General features: G+C 38.0%; 1 protein-coding gene and 1 long non-coding RNA gene across 2 annotated transcripts in view; both read right to left on the bottom strand.

Moving 5' to 3' along the window:
• Positions 1-2282: 2282 nt before the first annotated feature.
• Positions 2283-14694, bottom strand: part of LOC139963545 (cadherin EGF LAG seven-pass G-type receptor 3-like) — a 78453-nt gene continuing 66041 nt past the window's right edge. The window contains exons 8-9 of the mRNA XM_071964396.1: positions 6010-6195; positions 2283-2845 (exon numbers count right to left, since the gene is read on the bottom strand). Coding sequence (XP_071820497.1) covers positions 2809-2845; positions 6010-6195 — 223 coding nt within the window. The 3' untranslated portion in view covers positions 2283-2808. The remainder of the gene's footprint in view (positions 2846-6009; positions 6196-14694) is intronic.
• Positions 8754-13117, bottom strand: LOC139964217 (uncharacterized). The gene is made up of 3 exons (XR_011791913.1): positions 12031-13117; positions 11019-11234; positions 8754-9096 (listed from the first exon to the last, which is right to left on the bottom strand). It is a non-coding gene; the product is annotated as an uncharacterized lncRNA (long non-coding RNA).

The raw sequence follows: 14694 nt of genomic DNA, 5'->3' as shown, positions 1-14694 counted from the left end.
GGGGACGACGAGATAGCCATGCATGGCCACCACCTCCATCGTCAATCGAGGGATGTATCAATCTTCAAAAGTATTTATTAGCAAAATCTTGCGTTTAGACGTTATTGTAGACCTACTGTACAGTCTAAATATGTCTCAGAATGCATACTTTGACCTCTAAAATTTGATTTTTGTTCTGGGGAGGGTGGGGACAAGCTTACTAGTCAATTTGGTGATTCGAGTCGAGTCGCGGAAATATCTCTGTATGGGAAAAAGTTCACATTTGAAATGAAGTAACTCGAATCCCAATTTCCCAACACTGGGTGGCGAGGAGGGGAGGGGGGTGAGGAACAGCAGGAGGACGCGGTAGATGAAAGGGGAGGGGATGGGGAAGAGGGAAAGGATATTCGGATATGCACGTGGGACGGTGTACGATCACATTCTTCTTGAGCTACAGCCGCGAAAGTTTGTCATAGACGTGTGTGTATAATCCAGGAAGTCAAGGGCGCAACCTAATATACTTCTACCCTCTACCTCCACCACCCACCACTCCCAGGAGAAAAATGAAAAGAGTTCATCTCTCTCCTCAATATCTGACGGAATATCTCCAAAATATCAAAACAACAAACTTGCAAGATGTATCTGCAACCTCACCAACTGAGAATTCTTCAACATAGTTTGATAAGTTGCACCCCCCCCCCTATATCCTTTCCCAGGACGACATATCATGGCAGCCCCCTACCACCCTTATAACTGAAAATGGTGGGCAAGCGCTTGAATATAATCTGACGAAAAAAACAGACAAAAAGCTAAAAAAATTAAGAACATTTGTCTGTAACGTTTTTTGGGGGGTGTTGATGAAGAAGACTTTATTTACACCAAATATTCTGCAGCGAAGTATGCTTTAAGGTAGTATTAAAATTGACCATGCATAGTCTAGGACTCACCAATATATATTTCCATGAATTCTATAGACGCTCATCGTTAATAAATTTCATCTTATTTTACTTTTTCTTCATTTGTCTTCATTTTTCCGTTTCAGGTGATAGCCATCTATATATTATACGAATTGTAGTGTATAATAAAATAATTACATAATATTTACAAGTAATTCCTTAAATCATATCGTTGAGCTTAAAAGAAAATCTATCTTTTTTTTTAATTGTCATTTAGTCAATAAATAAACTTAAAAACGATTTAATTAAAGAGAGAAACATATTTACAATATAATTGATAGTAAAATAAACCAACTTCAGAAAACAATCAGAAGACCAATTCAGTTTGATTTTGTTAATCCAAAAAAGAAGGAGGGGGATTTACAAAGAATCATCAATAAGAAGAAGTGAGCCAAAATCGACTGCCAAGAAAAAGAAACTTGAAAAGATTCGCAGAAACCGAAAGAGCAAAACCTATACTAAACATTGTTTAGATTTCATAAGTAAATATATACAGACCCATTTCACATACCACCAATGTCTCAGAACCATCTTCCTTTCTTCTCTAAACACACGAACCTCTCCGCAAACCCCACTCTCTCTTCCCCAATAAAAACAGTCCCCAAACAATCCCGTGCCAAAAAGAACGAACTACTTAGGTATGGTACATAAATAACTGGATAAAATCACTTATTATAAAAAAGATGTACATATATATTCGTTCCAGACAATTATGCCTTTTTACATCCCTCCACCTAAAATAAAGTCTTCCTCCATTTAGGGGAGATTTCACGAGTTACATGCGCCTCCATGTTGCCATATTTAGACTTGTTCAAGTCTGCGACTTTTCAGAAACACCGTGACAACTTTCCAGTGGAGTTAGCTGATTTCTTAACACACAGAAAACATATGTACCACATAATGTCATGAGTTGAAGGCGGAAGGGGGGGGGGGGGCAAGAGTATCAACATCAATTATAAGTGAACTTTTGTGCTTGGATAAATTTTCACTTGCTATTTCAGCCATAATATGATGTGACCCAGTTGCCCCATGTATGGGGGCAAGTGGACTATCTGAAATCATGAGTTTATGTTTCAATAATCATGTCGTACTGGTCTGCCAGTTAATGGCCTTAATTAGAAAGGAAACATATACTAAGTTCCAAAACTGTTACGTTTTGAAAACAAGTCCCGTGGATAAATTTTGATGTGTAAAATATTTTAAAAAGTTATCCGTTTGCCCCAGTTTCTCCCTACATGTACCATACCACAAATAGAGTAGTGTATACACCTACCTGAAAGATTTATCGTTGTCGTTCAAAGACCTAATGAAGTTCCTTCTCTTTTTTATGTGTTTTATTTTTTTGGGGGGGGGTGGGGTAATGTTTTTCAGTTATCATCAGGTTTTTTTGTATTTTTTTATGTTTTGTTGTATATTTAACGTTGCAAGAGAGAGGATGCAATGAACTACTAGTGGCCTAAAAATCTGGAGGATTCAATAAAGGTGATATAAGACGTTTTAGAAATTCTTTGGCGAAACAGGAAGATTCTAAAAACGAGAGCTTCATCGACGAGCTTAGTGAAAGTCAATGGAGCAATAAATCGTGGTACGAAATTGAAACTATACAAATCGGTGAAATGATTGTCCGGCTTTGACTAAATGTTAAAGATCGCCCTCTATTAAAACAAATCGGGCGACAACGACAACTGTACAATAAAGCAGGGTTAACGTTCTAAGGTAGAGCATAGTGCACCTCCTGAACTTGAAATATACCACAAAAAAGGTATCATACAATCTAATTGCAAATGTGGTTTAACATTGCTGCTACATGGCAACGGTTATTGTCCACATGACACCAGCGGATCCGCCTAGCCCTGTAGCCTTCCGCTCCGATTTAAAGGGACGCATCATCATTCACTGGTAGTTCTGGCCTATGGAATAGAAAGAAAAAGAAAACATTTAAACCCAACAAAAACCCATAAAACTATCAAATGAAAGATGATTCTGTGAAAAATGTGTCAATTGAAGCATGTATTTCACATAGTGTTTTTTCCTCTTTTTTTTTCCTTTTTTTTATCTATGTTTTTTTTCGAGGGGGTCTTCTTTTTTGGATTTGGTCGATTTATTTTTGTTGACGACATGTTCATTACTTAACGAGGAATTATTCCCTATTTTCCATCATTTGTTGCTATAGGTTAAAGGTATCAGCCTAAAATGAACTTGTGACGCTGTGTGAAACATATTGCTCAGTTATTCAGTCCCTGAAGTTGCGAAGACCCTCCGAGACGATAAATTATTAATCGTCTTGTTTACCCTTGTACCTCCTCCGACACCCTTCCTGCCACCACCACCATCACCACTCCCCCTTTCATACATGATAGAATCATGATGGTATTCCATACGCCCAATCTACTCGCTTATAACAGTTGAATGTAATACAAGCAGGTGGACTAAGTATGGGCCTGTACATGCGACAACATCACCTGGGGAATTTATTTTTAGAACTTGTGGCGCACCGAATAGCCTACCTAACAAAGGTCATGGTCGGGGAACATTTGCTGTAATGTCAAGGTTTAATCAAATTATCTGCGACTGAGAAGCCATGATGACAGTTGCCATAGAAACCAACAATACCGCAGTGCATATCTTGACGTGTGCTTCTCTGTTGATGACATTTTAATATCACCCTTATGATATTCAGTATGTACATCAGACAGGACAGCTTCATTTTCTCTATTTTTACCTTAAATACAACATATGCTAGACAGTCAGTTCTGTAACTCGGAAAGTCAACCTTCAAATTATGTACCTAGTGGAAGGTTATACGCTCCCAAACCGAATTTAGGTGCTTGTATTCAATTTTACTTCTGATGTTCCAACCAGGTGAATTTAAATGTTTTCGATAACCAACATTCGCACAGTTAGTGCTTCTTTGGAAGAACGTTATGGCGATGATGATGCCTCGGCATTTGTTTTCTCTCAACAACCCAGCGCAACGAGGCAATTAAATGGGAAAGTGCCTATGATGTGTGCAAATTCTGCATTATCGTCGGTGTTTTAAAGGAATTCTACTATTTAAATTATAGTTAAACTTGATCCATAATTGCAAGTTTCTTAATAGCTTCCTGCTATCTACCCCCCCCCCCCCACCCCTCACTTGGTTGTACCGATCCTCCGATGCTCTCTATCCGCTGAAGGCGGGAGCGTGTGAAAAAGATTTGAATTGCAAATTGACAGATTCGAGATGGTGCTCAGGGGCTCACTATAAGGTCCGACGGATTGGGGCAGGGGGATAGGAGTTGATATTAATAAGCGACAGAATCTATTATTGTACCGACAAATCTGGTGAACATGAATTTGCCTGATAGCCAGAGGTTTCACGAATAATCGTCTCTATATAAATCGTGTACATCAAGGTGACAGATTGTGCGTACGAAACACTGCTCAATTTCGTCTTTAGTTCTCGTCGGATGTAACTGCGGCGTCTTCGAAGTTTTTCACCCCCCACCCCTCCCCCCTCCCCACCACTCCATTTAGGACTTCCGAACATGCATCTGGACCACATATAGTCAACACTTATACAGCATGACTTGTACATATATATATATATATAATATTTAAGTACACAGCACATATGCGGTTGACAGATTACACGTGGCTTTATTTACGACCGGTGTGGTGGTGGTCCCTCCCAAATGTTATAGTAGACAGGGAAACTGATTCAAAATCAATCTCTGGGATCAATTTTTGGAACACAATTATCGTCACATTGATAAAAACTAAACTGACAAGATACATCAACGTTTAGCATGGGCATCGCTTTTCAAGAGACGAATGAATTAAGTTCGCCGCGGGTTTTCCGTGACTCCCAGCCGGTTCTAGTGAAGCACCATTCTTCATCTTTCTTGAACTTCCCCCGCGAAGTAGTGGTTGATAGAAGGACTATTTCACTGAAAGGCGATCTCATGATTCCAACAGAGTTACCAAATGACTGAAACAAAGGCCAGTTTGAGTATCGCATGCTGAGACAAAAATATGGAGACCCATTTCTGTATAAAAATTAATTCCTTTACAATGATTGTCGAGATTCCCATGGGAAGTGGCCATTTTAACAATACGCCAGCGGGCTGAAAATCGCCGGTCAACTAAAGAACTAAAGTTAAAATAGGTTCTTAGTTATTATTTTTTATTATACAGAAAAGGGAAAACGTTGATAAGAAATTCTAGGAGTATTGGTTTTAAATAAAATGAAGCTTGAGCAAGTTTGACGGTTGCCATGGTTTCGTTATCTTCAAAGAATTGCGTCCGCGGGATTTTCCTCTGCCTTGTCCTACAGGTCATCATCCGAGGGTAACAAACTGAGAGAATCGCACCCAGCCTATTATCTTAACTATTATAACACAAAACAAAATCGAGGGCAACTTTACGTGTCCGGTTGGAAACACGAATCTCACTACCACAAAACTACAGACTTTTGACATTACATTGAAACAATATCCATATGAATATATATATTGATATCCTGATAAAATATGTTGTATTTCTAGGTCAATTTAGATTTGATCTAATTTTTTTCTATTCTTTTGACAGAACGCAAAATATAATTTTTGAAACAAATTTATCGAACATATTGATCATGCAGCTTGAAGTCCCTATAGTCACTCCATGTTCTTAGCCAGTAAAAAACGTACGGTACTCGACTATGCCTGTACGTGGTTGTAGCATTGCCAAACATGGAAACTTTGTTCGAAGATCTACACTCTAATCGATAACTTTGAATCGTTCCGTTTGGAATGAGAGAGACTGACTTGGGAAGACTCTTGCAGCACGTTATATGTTTGAAACGTAGATATGACCTTTAACCTGCTAATAATGACTGACGACTAGGTAAAGAAATCTTCCGGACGTTCTCATTACAATTGCGAAAATGACCAATATGAGTCATCCCTCGTTGGTACTACGTATTTTGCACCGATAGTTTATTTAAGGAGATATGACATCCATACCCCACCCACTCATCTACCACCCCCCCCCATGCAAAGTCTTATCAATATTGATGCCAAATTAATCGAGGATAATATTTAGAACTCCTTACCGTTGTTTATACCAAGGACATCCCTGTTCTGTATCTTTTGTTCTAATGGTATCTCCCGCACCGTGCAATCTATTGTTAATGTAGACATCTTTGATACATCCTTCAAAATCATTGTTTATTATTCTCGAGTCGCCATCTTGTACCGGAAGGCTACCAAGGATGAACGGTGTGTTTACATCGAGGAACCTGTAAAAGGAAGGAAAGAATGGTTATCAACCGACATGTAGACTGGACAGAAGTTAGCAAACCAGAATATAGAGGCTAATAGAATATGATGGCTCAAAATCACTTAGGTTAATCATTTGGTGGTATTGGGTTGTTATGGTGATTACAGAGAGTAAAAAGAGGGTTAGAGAGAGATGATGGAAAGTATATGCTTCGGTAGACAAGTGATGTGTGTATGTATGTATGTATTTTAGATCCTCCTATAAGCAGGAACTCGTGAAGAAGCCATCATTGGCTTATCAAAGCCGAAGTCAGTCTCTTAGATTCATAATTATGAATTGTCAACTCTGTAACTGGACGACATACATTAATCTTGGAGTGATGACGTTTGTTTCTCCATTGTATTTACGTTTGTTTCTCCATTTTATTTTGAATAAAGGGAAAACGAAGTCTAAAATCTTACAAAAGAAAAATATAATAAACTTAATATGAAACATCGCACAGAAACACATTGGTCCAACTCCCATCTTAATATCTTTGCGATATCTTTCTTTGCAATAGTATCATTTTGTGATGTCACCATGCACGGAAAATACAACCAACTGTCCATGTGTTTCATTGCTTTTCCCTTATGTAATTAGCTCAAACATCACCAGAAATTGAAGAAAGGGTTTGATTTCATGAACTAAATTTGATCATAGCTAACGAATATAAAATAACACCCGACCAAAAGAATGGAATTATTTTGTAAAGTTTTGCAAAGAAGGATTTTAATTTGAAAGAATGAAAAGAGAGTAAAACAGTTGTTCATGGGACAGAACGAAACAGCGAAAAGGGTTGTTCTGACATGAATTACTTCAAATGCAGAGAAGTTTTTCTTTGGGGGTGGGGGTGGGGGTGGGTGGGGGTTGAACTAGAACTGCAAATGCTTTCCTTTAGCTTCTTTACTCTTTGCTAACATCCCCGATCTATAAACTCTTATCACTCTTCACTGATATATCCAAACTGATTGATCAACCAACCTACAGGCAATGAAAAAACATCTTGATTTTTTGTGTGTGCTGTTTTTGGTAACACAACCCTCCAGGAATGGATACTTCAATATATTCGTAAGATTCTCTTTACTTCAAGTTTATATTTTCATTTGCTTCTACTCTCCCATGATACTCAAAATGCGATACGACTCAAGGGATCTTCTCGCTAAATGATTGAAACCATATATACAGGAACATTGTAGGGTAAAAGTTCACATATAGAGATTGATCTAGGCCTAGGCTGTATTATTCTTTACCGCAGTTGACTCAGTTACAGCAAAACATTCAAAGTCTGTATCATGCATCTGTAAGAATAATACCAAGGGGCATATACAAGTATTGACTGTACCAAAAGTTCCTTTAAAGTAACACTCAGGGTTTTATTTATCTATACAAGACCAATTACGTCCACACAACTGACGACTTATGTGTAATTAACAGAAGGATATTAAAGGGAAAAAGTAGATTATAACATTTTGCAGAACTGGTCAATAACAAAATAAAACCCAACGAGGACAATACTTTTAATGACTACATAATTGGGTAAAATATGAAAACAAACAGTTTCATTATCTCGATTTACTATATGAAATAAGACCCCAATATTGTTTATCTTTCTAACGGATTTGACACAAAAAAAATAAGAACACTATAGAAATCGGCTATGACAGTATGATTTGCGGGTCGAAAATGGAATACCACTTTAAGTTACAACATTTTCATCCTCCCAATGGGGAATTTTAATAAATTGGTTGTTTTCTTTTCATTAAACGGAAAGCTAATGTCGACCGGCATATGATGATATTAAGAAAGTGGGAACAAATTTTCGAAATTTGTTGTCTCCTATTACGTATCTTGAATTGTGTAACGTTTACACAGATGTGTTATGAAATACGTTCCGATCTGTTAACGTACTTCGACTGAATGTCAAGGTTTGGTATCGAGAATTATCAATGAGGTCCTGAAAGGTATAAGTTATCGGTTGTTTGGCTTTGATATATGAGCCATGTGTATCCCGCCAGCCATTTTTATTCAATTCTCAAGTGGATTTTATCAATCACCTTTCATCAAAAGATCAAAGGCATAAAGAGTACTTAAAAAAAGAGAGATTATTTTAGGTATATACACTGAAAACTTAAATTGGTTCACCGACTAACATAACGTTAGTCCATCTGGTGCCTCTCCCGACTAACATAGCCTTAGTCAGTTGCTATACCGACTAATTTATTCCTTAGTCAGTTGGATTTCTTAGTCCGTCATCTTAGTCCGTCAGCTTAGTCGATCAACAATTTCTCAGTCGGTAAATGTATATTAGTCTGTTACATTAGTTGGTGACATTAGTCGGTCTTTACCGACTAATTTATATGAGCCACCGACTAGTTTATAGCAGGTTTTACATTAGTCAGGATGGTGCCTCTCCCGACTAACCTTTCTTAGTCGGTATCGACTGACTAGTTGCACCGACTAGATTCACTGAAAGAATTAAACCCGACTAGTTTCACTGACTAGCATCACTGAAAGAAAAGAGAGCAGAAGAAACACAAATAATGTGTACGTTGGCAGTATTTATTTCTGATAAAACTTCTGATGTCTACAAAAGGCTGACTTTCGACAGATAGAGAAGAAATCACTGTAAATAAAATCTGAAAATCTGATTTTTTTTCCAACAAAGTTAAGACAAGTTAATGGATCAAACATGAATCGCAAAAGTATAGCACTGCACAATAATGCAAAGTTGAATCTTGGGCAAGGGTTCCTCATGACTTTCCTTTTAAAGTGGTACCCCAAATCGACACCAGTTAAGTCTTCACGAACAAAGAGTGTTTCTCTTAACTACAAATGGCCTCCCACTTGTCTTCAGGAAGCCAAAATCTGCACCATTATTGATCTGTGAACAGAAAATATGATATACGTGTAAGCACAGATACAGATATAGCACATGATAACTCACATTATCATAAACATACATTTACATTAAAATTTTATAACATATTGGGAGGTATACATTTAAATCTAGGTCCCTCAAATTATAAGCCAGGAATAGCAGCTTTACCAAATTATTATTAGCTTTGCACAGCATAACACCAAGGTATTTCTCAAAGCTTAATAATTATGTTAATCATGTTAATAATGATCCCAATAGACCGGGATCCCAGAGGGTTTGGTTAGCTGGGAAGGTAACCAATTGCCTTGTACATCACAATGTTCACAGTGCATTCCTGTATATGAAACCAGACGACTGGCAAACCGACTGTGGTAGGTGTGGCTGGGAGAGCAATTTTAAAGTCACCTGATAGCTAACCTAGATCAGTTTTCATGGTAACACATCAAAGTAAGTACAATGTGTCAGGTATGGCCCCAAGAGCAACAAATGGCCATCGCCAGTAATTATTGGTGGTGGGGTACCCCTGCCAGTGATCTATAATTGACCCCTCAAGGCTGACCTAGGTCAGCTCATGAGGTAACCACTTGAAACCTACTGGAAAATGTTGGTAGGGCTTCAGATACAACTGATGGGCATTGCCAGTAATTTTTATTGGTGGGGTACCCCTGCCAGTAGACCCCCAAAATGCCCATCCCCCATTGACCTAGATGAGCTCATGATGTAACCAGTTGAAAACTACTGGAAAATGGTATCACTTCATATGTAAGGGATGGGAATTTCCAGTAATTTATATTGGGGGGGGGTTCCCCTGCCAGTAGACCCCCAAAATGCCCATTCCCTCATTGACCTAGGTCAGCTCATGAGATAACCAGTTGAAAAATTACTGGAAAATGATAGGTATCACTTCATATGTAAGGGATGGGCATTTCCAGTCATTTACATTGGTGGGGTAACCCTGCCAGTAGACCCCCAAAATGCCCATCCCCCATTGACCTAGATTAGCTCATGAGGTAACCAGTTGAAAACTACTGTAAAATGATTGGCAGGACTCTATATATATGTAAGGGATGGGCATTTCCAGTAATTTATATTAGTGGGGTACCCCTGCCAGTAGACCCCCAAAAAGCCCCCCTCCCCCTCATTGATCTAGGTCAGCTCATGATTTAACCAGTTGAAAACTACTGGAAAATTATTAACAGGATTCTCTATGTAAGGGATGGGCGGACTCTGGCAGTGGTGGCCCACCAATATAAAATACTGGAAATGCCCATCCTTACATATGAAGTGATACCTATCATTTTCCTGTAGGTTTCAACTGGTCAAATCATGAGCTCACCTAGGTCAATGAGGGGATGGGCATATTGGGGGTCTACTGGCAGGGGTACCCCACCAATAAAAATTACTGGCAATGCCCATCCCTTGTATCTGAAGTCCTAACCAACATTTTCCAGTAGGTTTCAAGTGGTTACCTCATGAGCTGACCTAGGTCAGCCGTGAGGGGTCAATTATAGATCACTGGCAGGGGTACCCCACCACCAATAATTACTGGCAATGGCCATTTGTTGCTCTTGGGGCCATACCTGACACATTGTTCTTACTTTGATGTGGTTACCATGAAAGCTGCTCTAGGTTAGCTATTAGGTGACTTTAAAATTGCTCTCCCAGCCACATCCACCACAGTCGGTTTGCCAGTCGTCAGGTTTCATATACAGGAATGCATTGTGAACATTGTGATGTACCAGGCAATTGGTTACCTTCCCAGCTAACCAAACCCTCTGGACTCCCGCTCTACAGATCAGTGAAAATTTGACCAAACTTATGAAGATGGCACGTAAATGATAAACTAGACTGTTTTTTTTTTTAAAACAGGTTATGAAAAGTATCTTGAATATCATTAAACAGTTGGGTACAATAGTTAAACTCACTCTTCCATCTTTTTTTCTCTATGGTACTTGTTCCTTTGCTTTTTGGACTCTTGGATAAACTCTTTTGTTCTGCGAAGGGTACCAATATATCATCTTAAAACATGTCTTTAAGCCATATATAACACAGTTCTCCTCTTCTGTTGTTGCCTCCACACTGGTGTCGTACATCACAGGAAAGCTCACCCTTGACTTAGATATTTGGCTTTTCAATTCCTGCTGGAAAAAAGAAACAGCAAAGTATTCATCATTTGAAAAAATAAATAAAGTTGTCACCACAAAGTTATGTGAGATTTGCTTCCACTATAGTCTCAAAAAACAATCCCAAAGTTTGAAGCAGACTGTATAAAGCTGAAAATTTGAACGAAGAGTGTCATCACCATTGCAACCAGAATCAAATGCCCACAATACAGAGATAATAAAACATGGGCTAAATCTTTGTTTGTTTTTATGATCTTTAAAAATATAAAATGTTAGAAACAGAAATGCACTGAGCCAACTTATTTATAGGCCTAATCGTTTTTAGTTGTTATTTTGCTTGCTCACATAACAAGCCTGTTTAGACCTAGGCTAGAGGAGAATCAGTACTTTGTTACACTAAGTTTGTCTACGGTCGTTTTGATTTAGTCTTATTAGTAGTACTAAAGTATATAATGGACCGGCGAAGACTAGAGAATACCCAGAGTTTTAGCAACTGCGTTAAACTGTATCATCTGATCTATTATTTACGCCAATGAGTTTCATTCAATCTAGGATCAAAAAGAGAAAACTAATTAATCTCAACCTTTAAACTTTGCTACTAAACTGATATGCTTGAATTACAAATAAATGTCAAAAAAACATCATAATCTAAGAATCGATGCATATACATACACATAAACAGAATAATTTGAATTCGCGCAAGTGAACCCTGCACTACATTGGACAGTAAAAAAACGTGCAATTCGACCAAACTAAACATACTAAATTTTCCGTTACTTCTACATAAAATATCAATACAAATACAACAACTTACTCTTTTGGCAGTATACTAAAAGCACATGTTATAATAACTTCAGACTATCAAGCTTTCCTGAGAAAAAAACGGTTAATACTTCTTACAGTAAGCAAGTCGACCGTGAAGGAATGTCACAATTGTTTCCTGGGCGTGACCGGAAATTAAATACTAAAAAATGATAAATGAAAAGGTTAAATAGAACTGAAGCGTGCATCCTGACTGCTCGCAACATATAATACCGTTGACTAGCCAACATAATTTGTTCAGCCGACTGTGACTGTACGTTTGAAGGTCTAACCTTGCTTATTCAATATCACAAAGCCTACCCATTTAGATTCACATGGGAAATTACAGGAAATCTTTACCAAATGAGTGTAGACTTCAAATAAACTATTGAGCCTTATAGTTCCAGCATTTGTTTGGGAATAAATTAGAAGATTATGTGCCACTGTTCAATCTAGCCCAATACACACATAACACATTGTTAATTGGTGTTTAGAATGCACACTTTAGTGTTGAGAATGCACTGCAGTACCCAGTAGAAGCCTATAGGCTACTCACTGTCATTGCACTTGTGTATTGCGAAACGCCAACGTGACAACGGTAGCGTTACACTAACCATAATACAGTACTAGTGCCAGTGGCCTAACAATTAACTTTAATTTTACCTTCAAGTTAAAGGAATAACAGGTAGGCCGATGATGCAGTTAATACCTCCATTCTTCTAAAGACCTTCTTGGGTGATTTACGGTTGAAAGTTGCATAGAGTGATCGTATGAAACTATGCCAAGCCCAGCAAGCTGCCGTTGCCTCTCGGTTTCCAAATTGAAGTGAATCGAATTGGGTTAAAATACATTAGTCCGTCGACACCGACTAAGCTACGATTACGGCGTAAATCGGGTGTCCGTATCGTTCTTAGTCCATGGGTTAAAATACCTTAGTCCGTCGCCACCGACTAAGCTGCGATTATATTTTCCTTAGTCAGTGTAAACTAACTAAGAAGCAGCGATGAAACGAAGATTTTTGCTAGTCCGGGTGCATTGACTAACGTTAAAGACTAATTTAACGTTAGTCCGTGGCAATATTGACTAGTTTATTTTTTCAGTGTATGTTATTGATTGATTGGTTGTGATATGAGAGATATCAGGAGCCTTGTCATTTCCTTGCCACTGAAAGTAGGTGAATTTAACCATTCAGCTCTCGTCAAGGCTAAGCATGTTACATAGCAGCCGTTATAATACTTCTGTATTATCGTGAATGTTTATGACATCTTTATGTAGTGGTGAAGGTACATGAAAACCACACAGTACCATCAGTTTGACTGCCCATGCACCCTGCAGCATATCTATCAGTTTTGTCTGTGATTTTCTAATTAATCAATATCCGAGTAAGATTTTCATAAAAGAGAAGGACGAGAATGGAATTGGATGTGTGTGTGGGGGGTGGGGGGGGGGGTTGCCTATCTAGGAGATCAGATACAAAGTTAAGGACGAACCAACATCTCCGAGAAATACGAATACAAAGATCGTTTTTCCCTATATCGGTTAATAAAGTCTCTCCAGATCCAAATCTATCCAGATTTTCCGATTTACAAGTATAAGATGCTGAATGAACGTCTTAAAATATATGACTTTAGTAATAATCCTATATTCTGGATATGACATGGATTTCAACATCATCACATTTAAGATATAAGATAAGTCTATGGAATTCTCATTTTAGGTTAAATTGACTATGACGTTGGCTCTCAAATGCAGGTCTTATTTCATTTTTTTACTGACTCAAACAAAAAGTCAGTTTTGTTTTTTAACATCATATGAAAAAAAGAAAACTCATGGATGACATGAAACATCATGCACTTTCCATATTTCAAGATATTTTAAATGTCTGGAATTCTCCTTGTTATTATAAGATAAAATAATGTAATGACGTCAGCTCTTCATTTGAGGTCTTAAATTCGTTGTTTTACTATCGCTACCAACAAAAAGTTTCTTTTTAACTTCATATTAAGCACCATTGAATGACATTCAATAACATTTACAAATTTCTCTATACACGGCTTTAAATATGTTATATGAAATCACAAAAGTTTTCCTGTTGCTCTTTTCCTGTTGAGATTTGTGCTGCATCTATAGGGAATTGAGCTGATAGTCTATATGTTAGACTATGCAGTTCAGCCACTTTAACTAAGGAACATCATAATGTTTAATACGTGCTCAAATTCTGGAAGTAGTATAGCGATACAAACCTGAGCTTTCAGCCTTTTAGTCTACAGCAAATCAAAACTGTATCTTGTAACCTACTTAAAAAGGAGCAAATTACTTAAGGAAGGATGCATTCGGCCATAGATCATGGACATAATTGATTTCATGGTTTATTTTACTAGTCCAAATGTTATATGTTTACCTAATGTGGAGACAAGTGATACAACTACTCCATGTAGCTCTTACAAGTACATGAAGATACGACTTGTAAACATAACTGAAGGTCAAATGTCACGTTTGTCACATATACTCACGACACTTATGTAAAGTATAGTCACTAAGGAAAAGTTTGTATCTTTGTTGCTGTATTCAACTGCCTAATAATGTTTCGTGGTTGAAGAGCACGAGCGAGGGGCAAGGGAGGGGCGAGGAGAGGGGGGGTAGGTAAGGGTGGATTGAACAGGGACAAGGGCTCAAA

Source organism: Apostichopus japonicus, chromosome 22, assembly GCF_037975245.1.
Source record: "Apostichopus japonicus isolate 1M-3 chromosome 22, ASM3797524v1, whole genome shotgun sequence".
NCBI classification, from domain to species: Eukaryota; Metazoa; Echinodermata; class Holothuroidea; order Aspidochirotida; family Stichopodidae; genus Apostichopus; species Apostichopus japonicus.
This window is presented reverse-complemented; position numbering and strand designations above follow the sequence as displayed.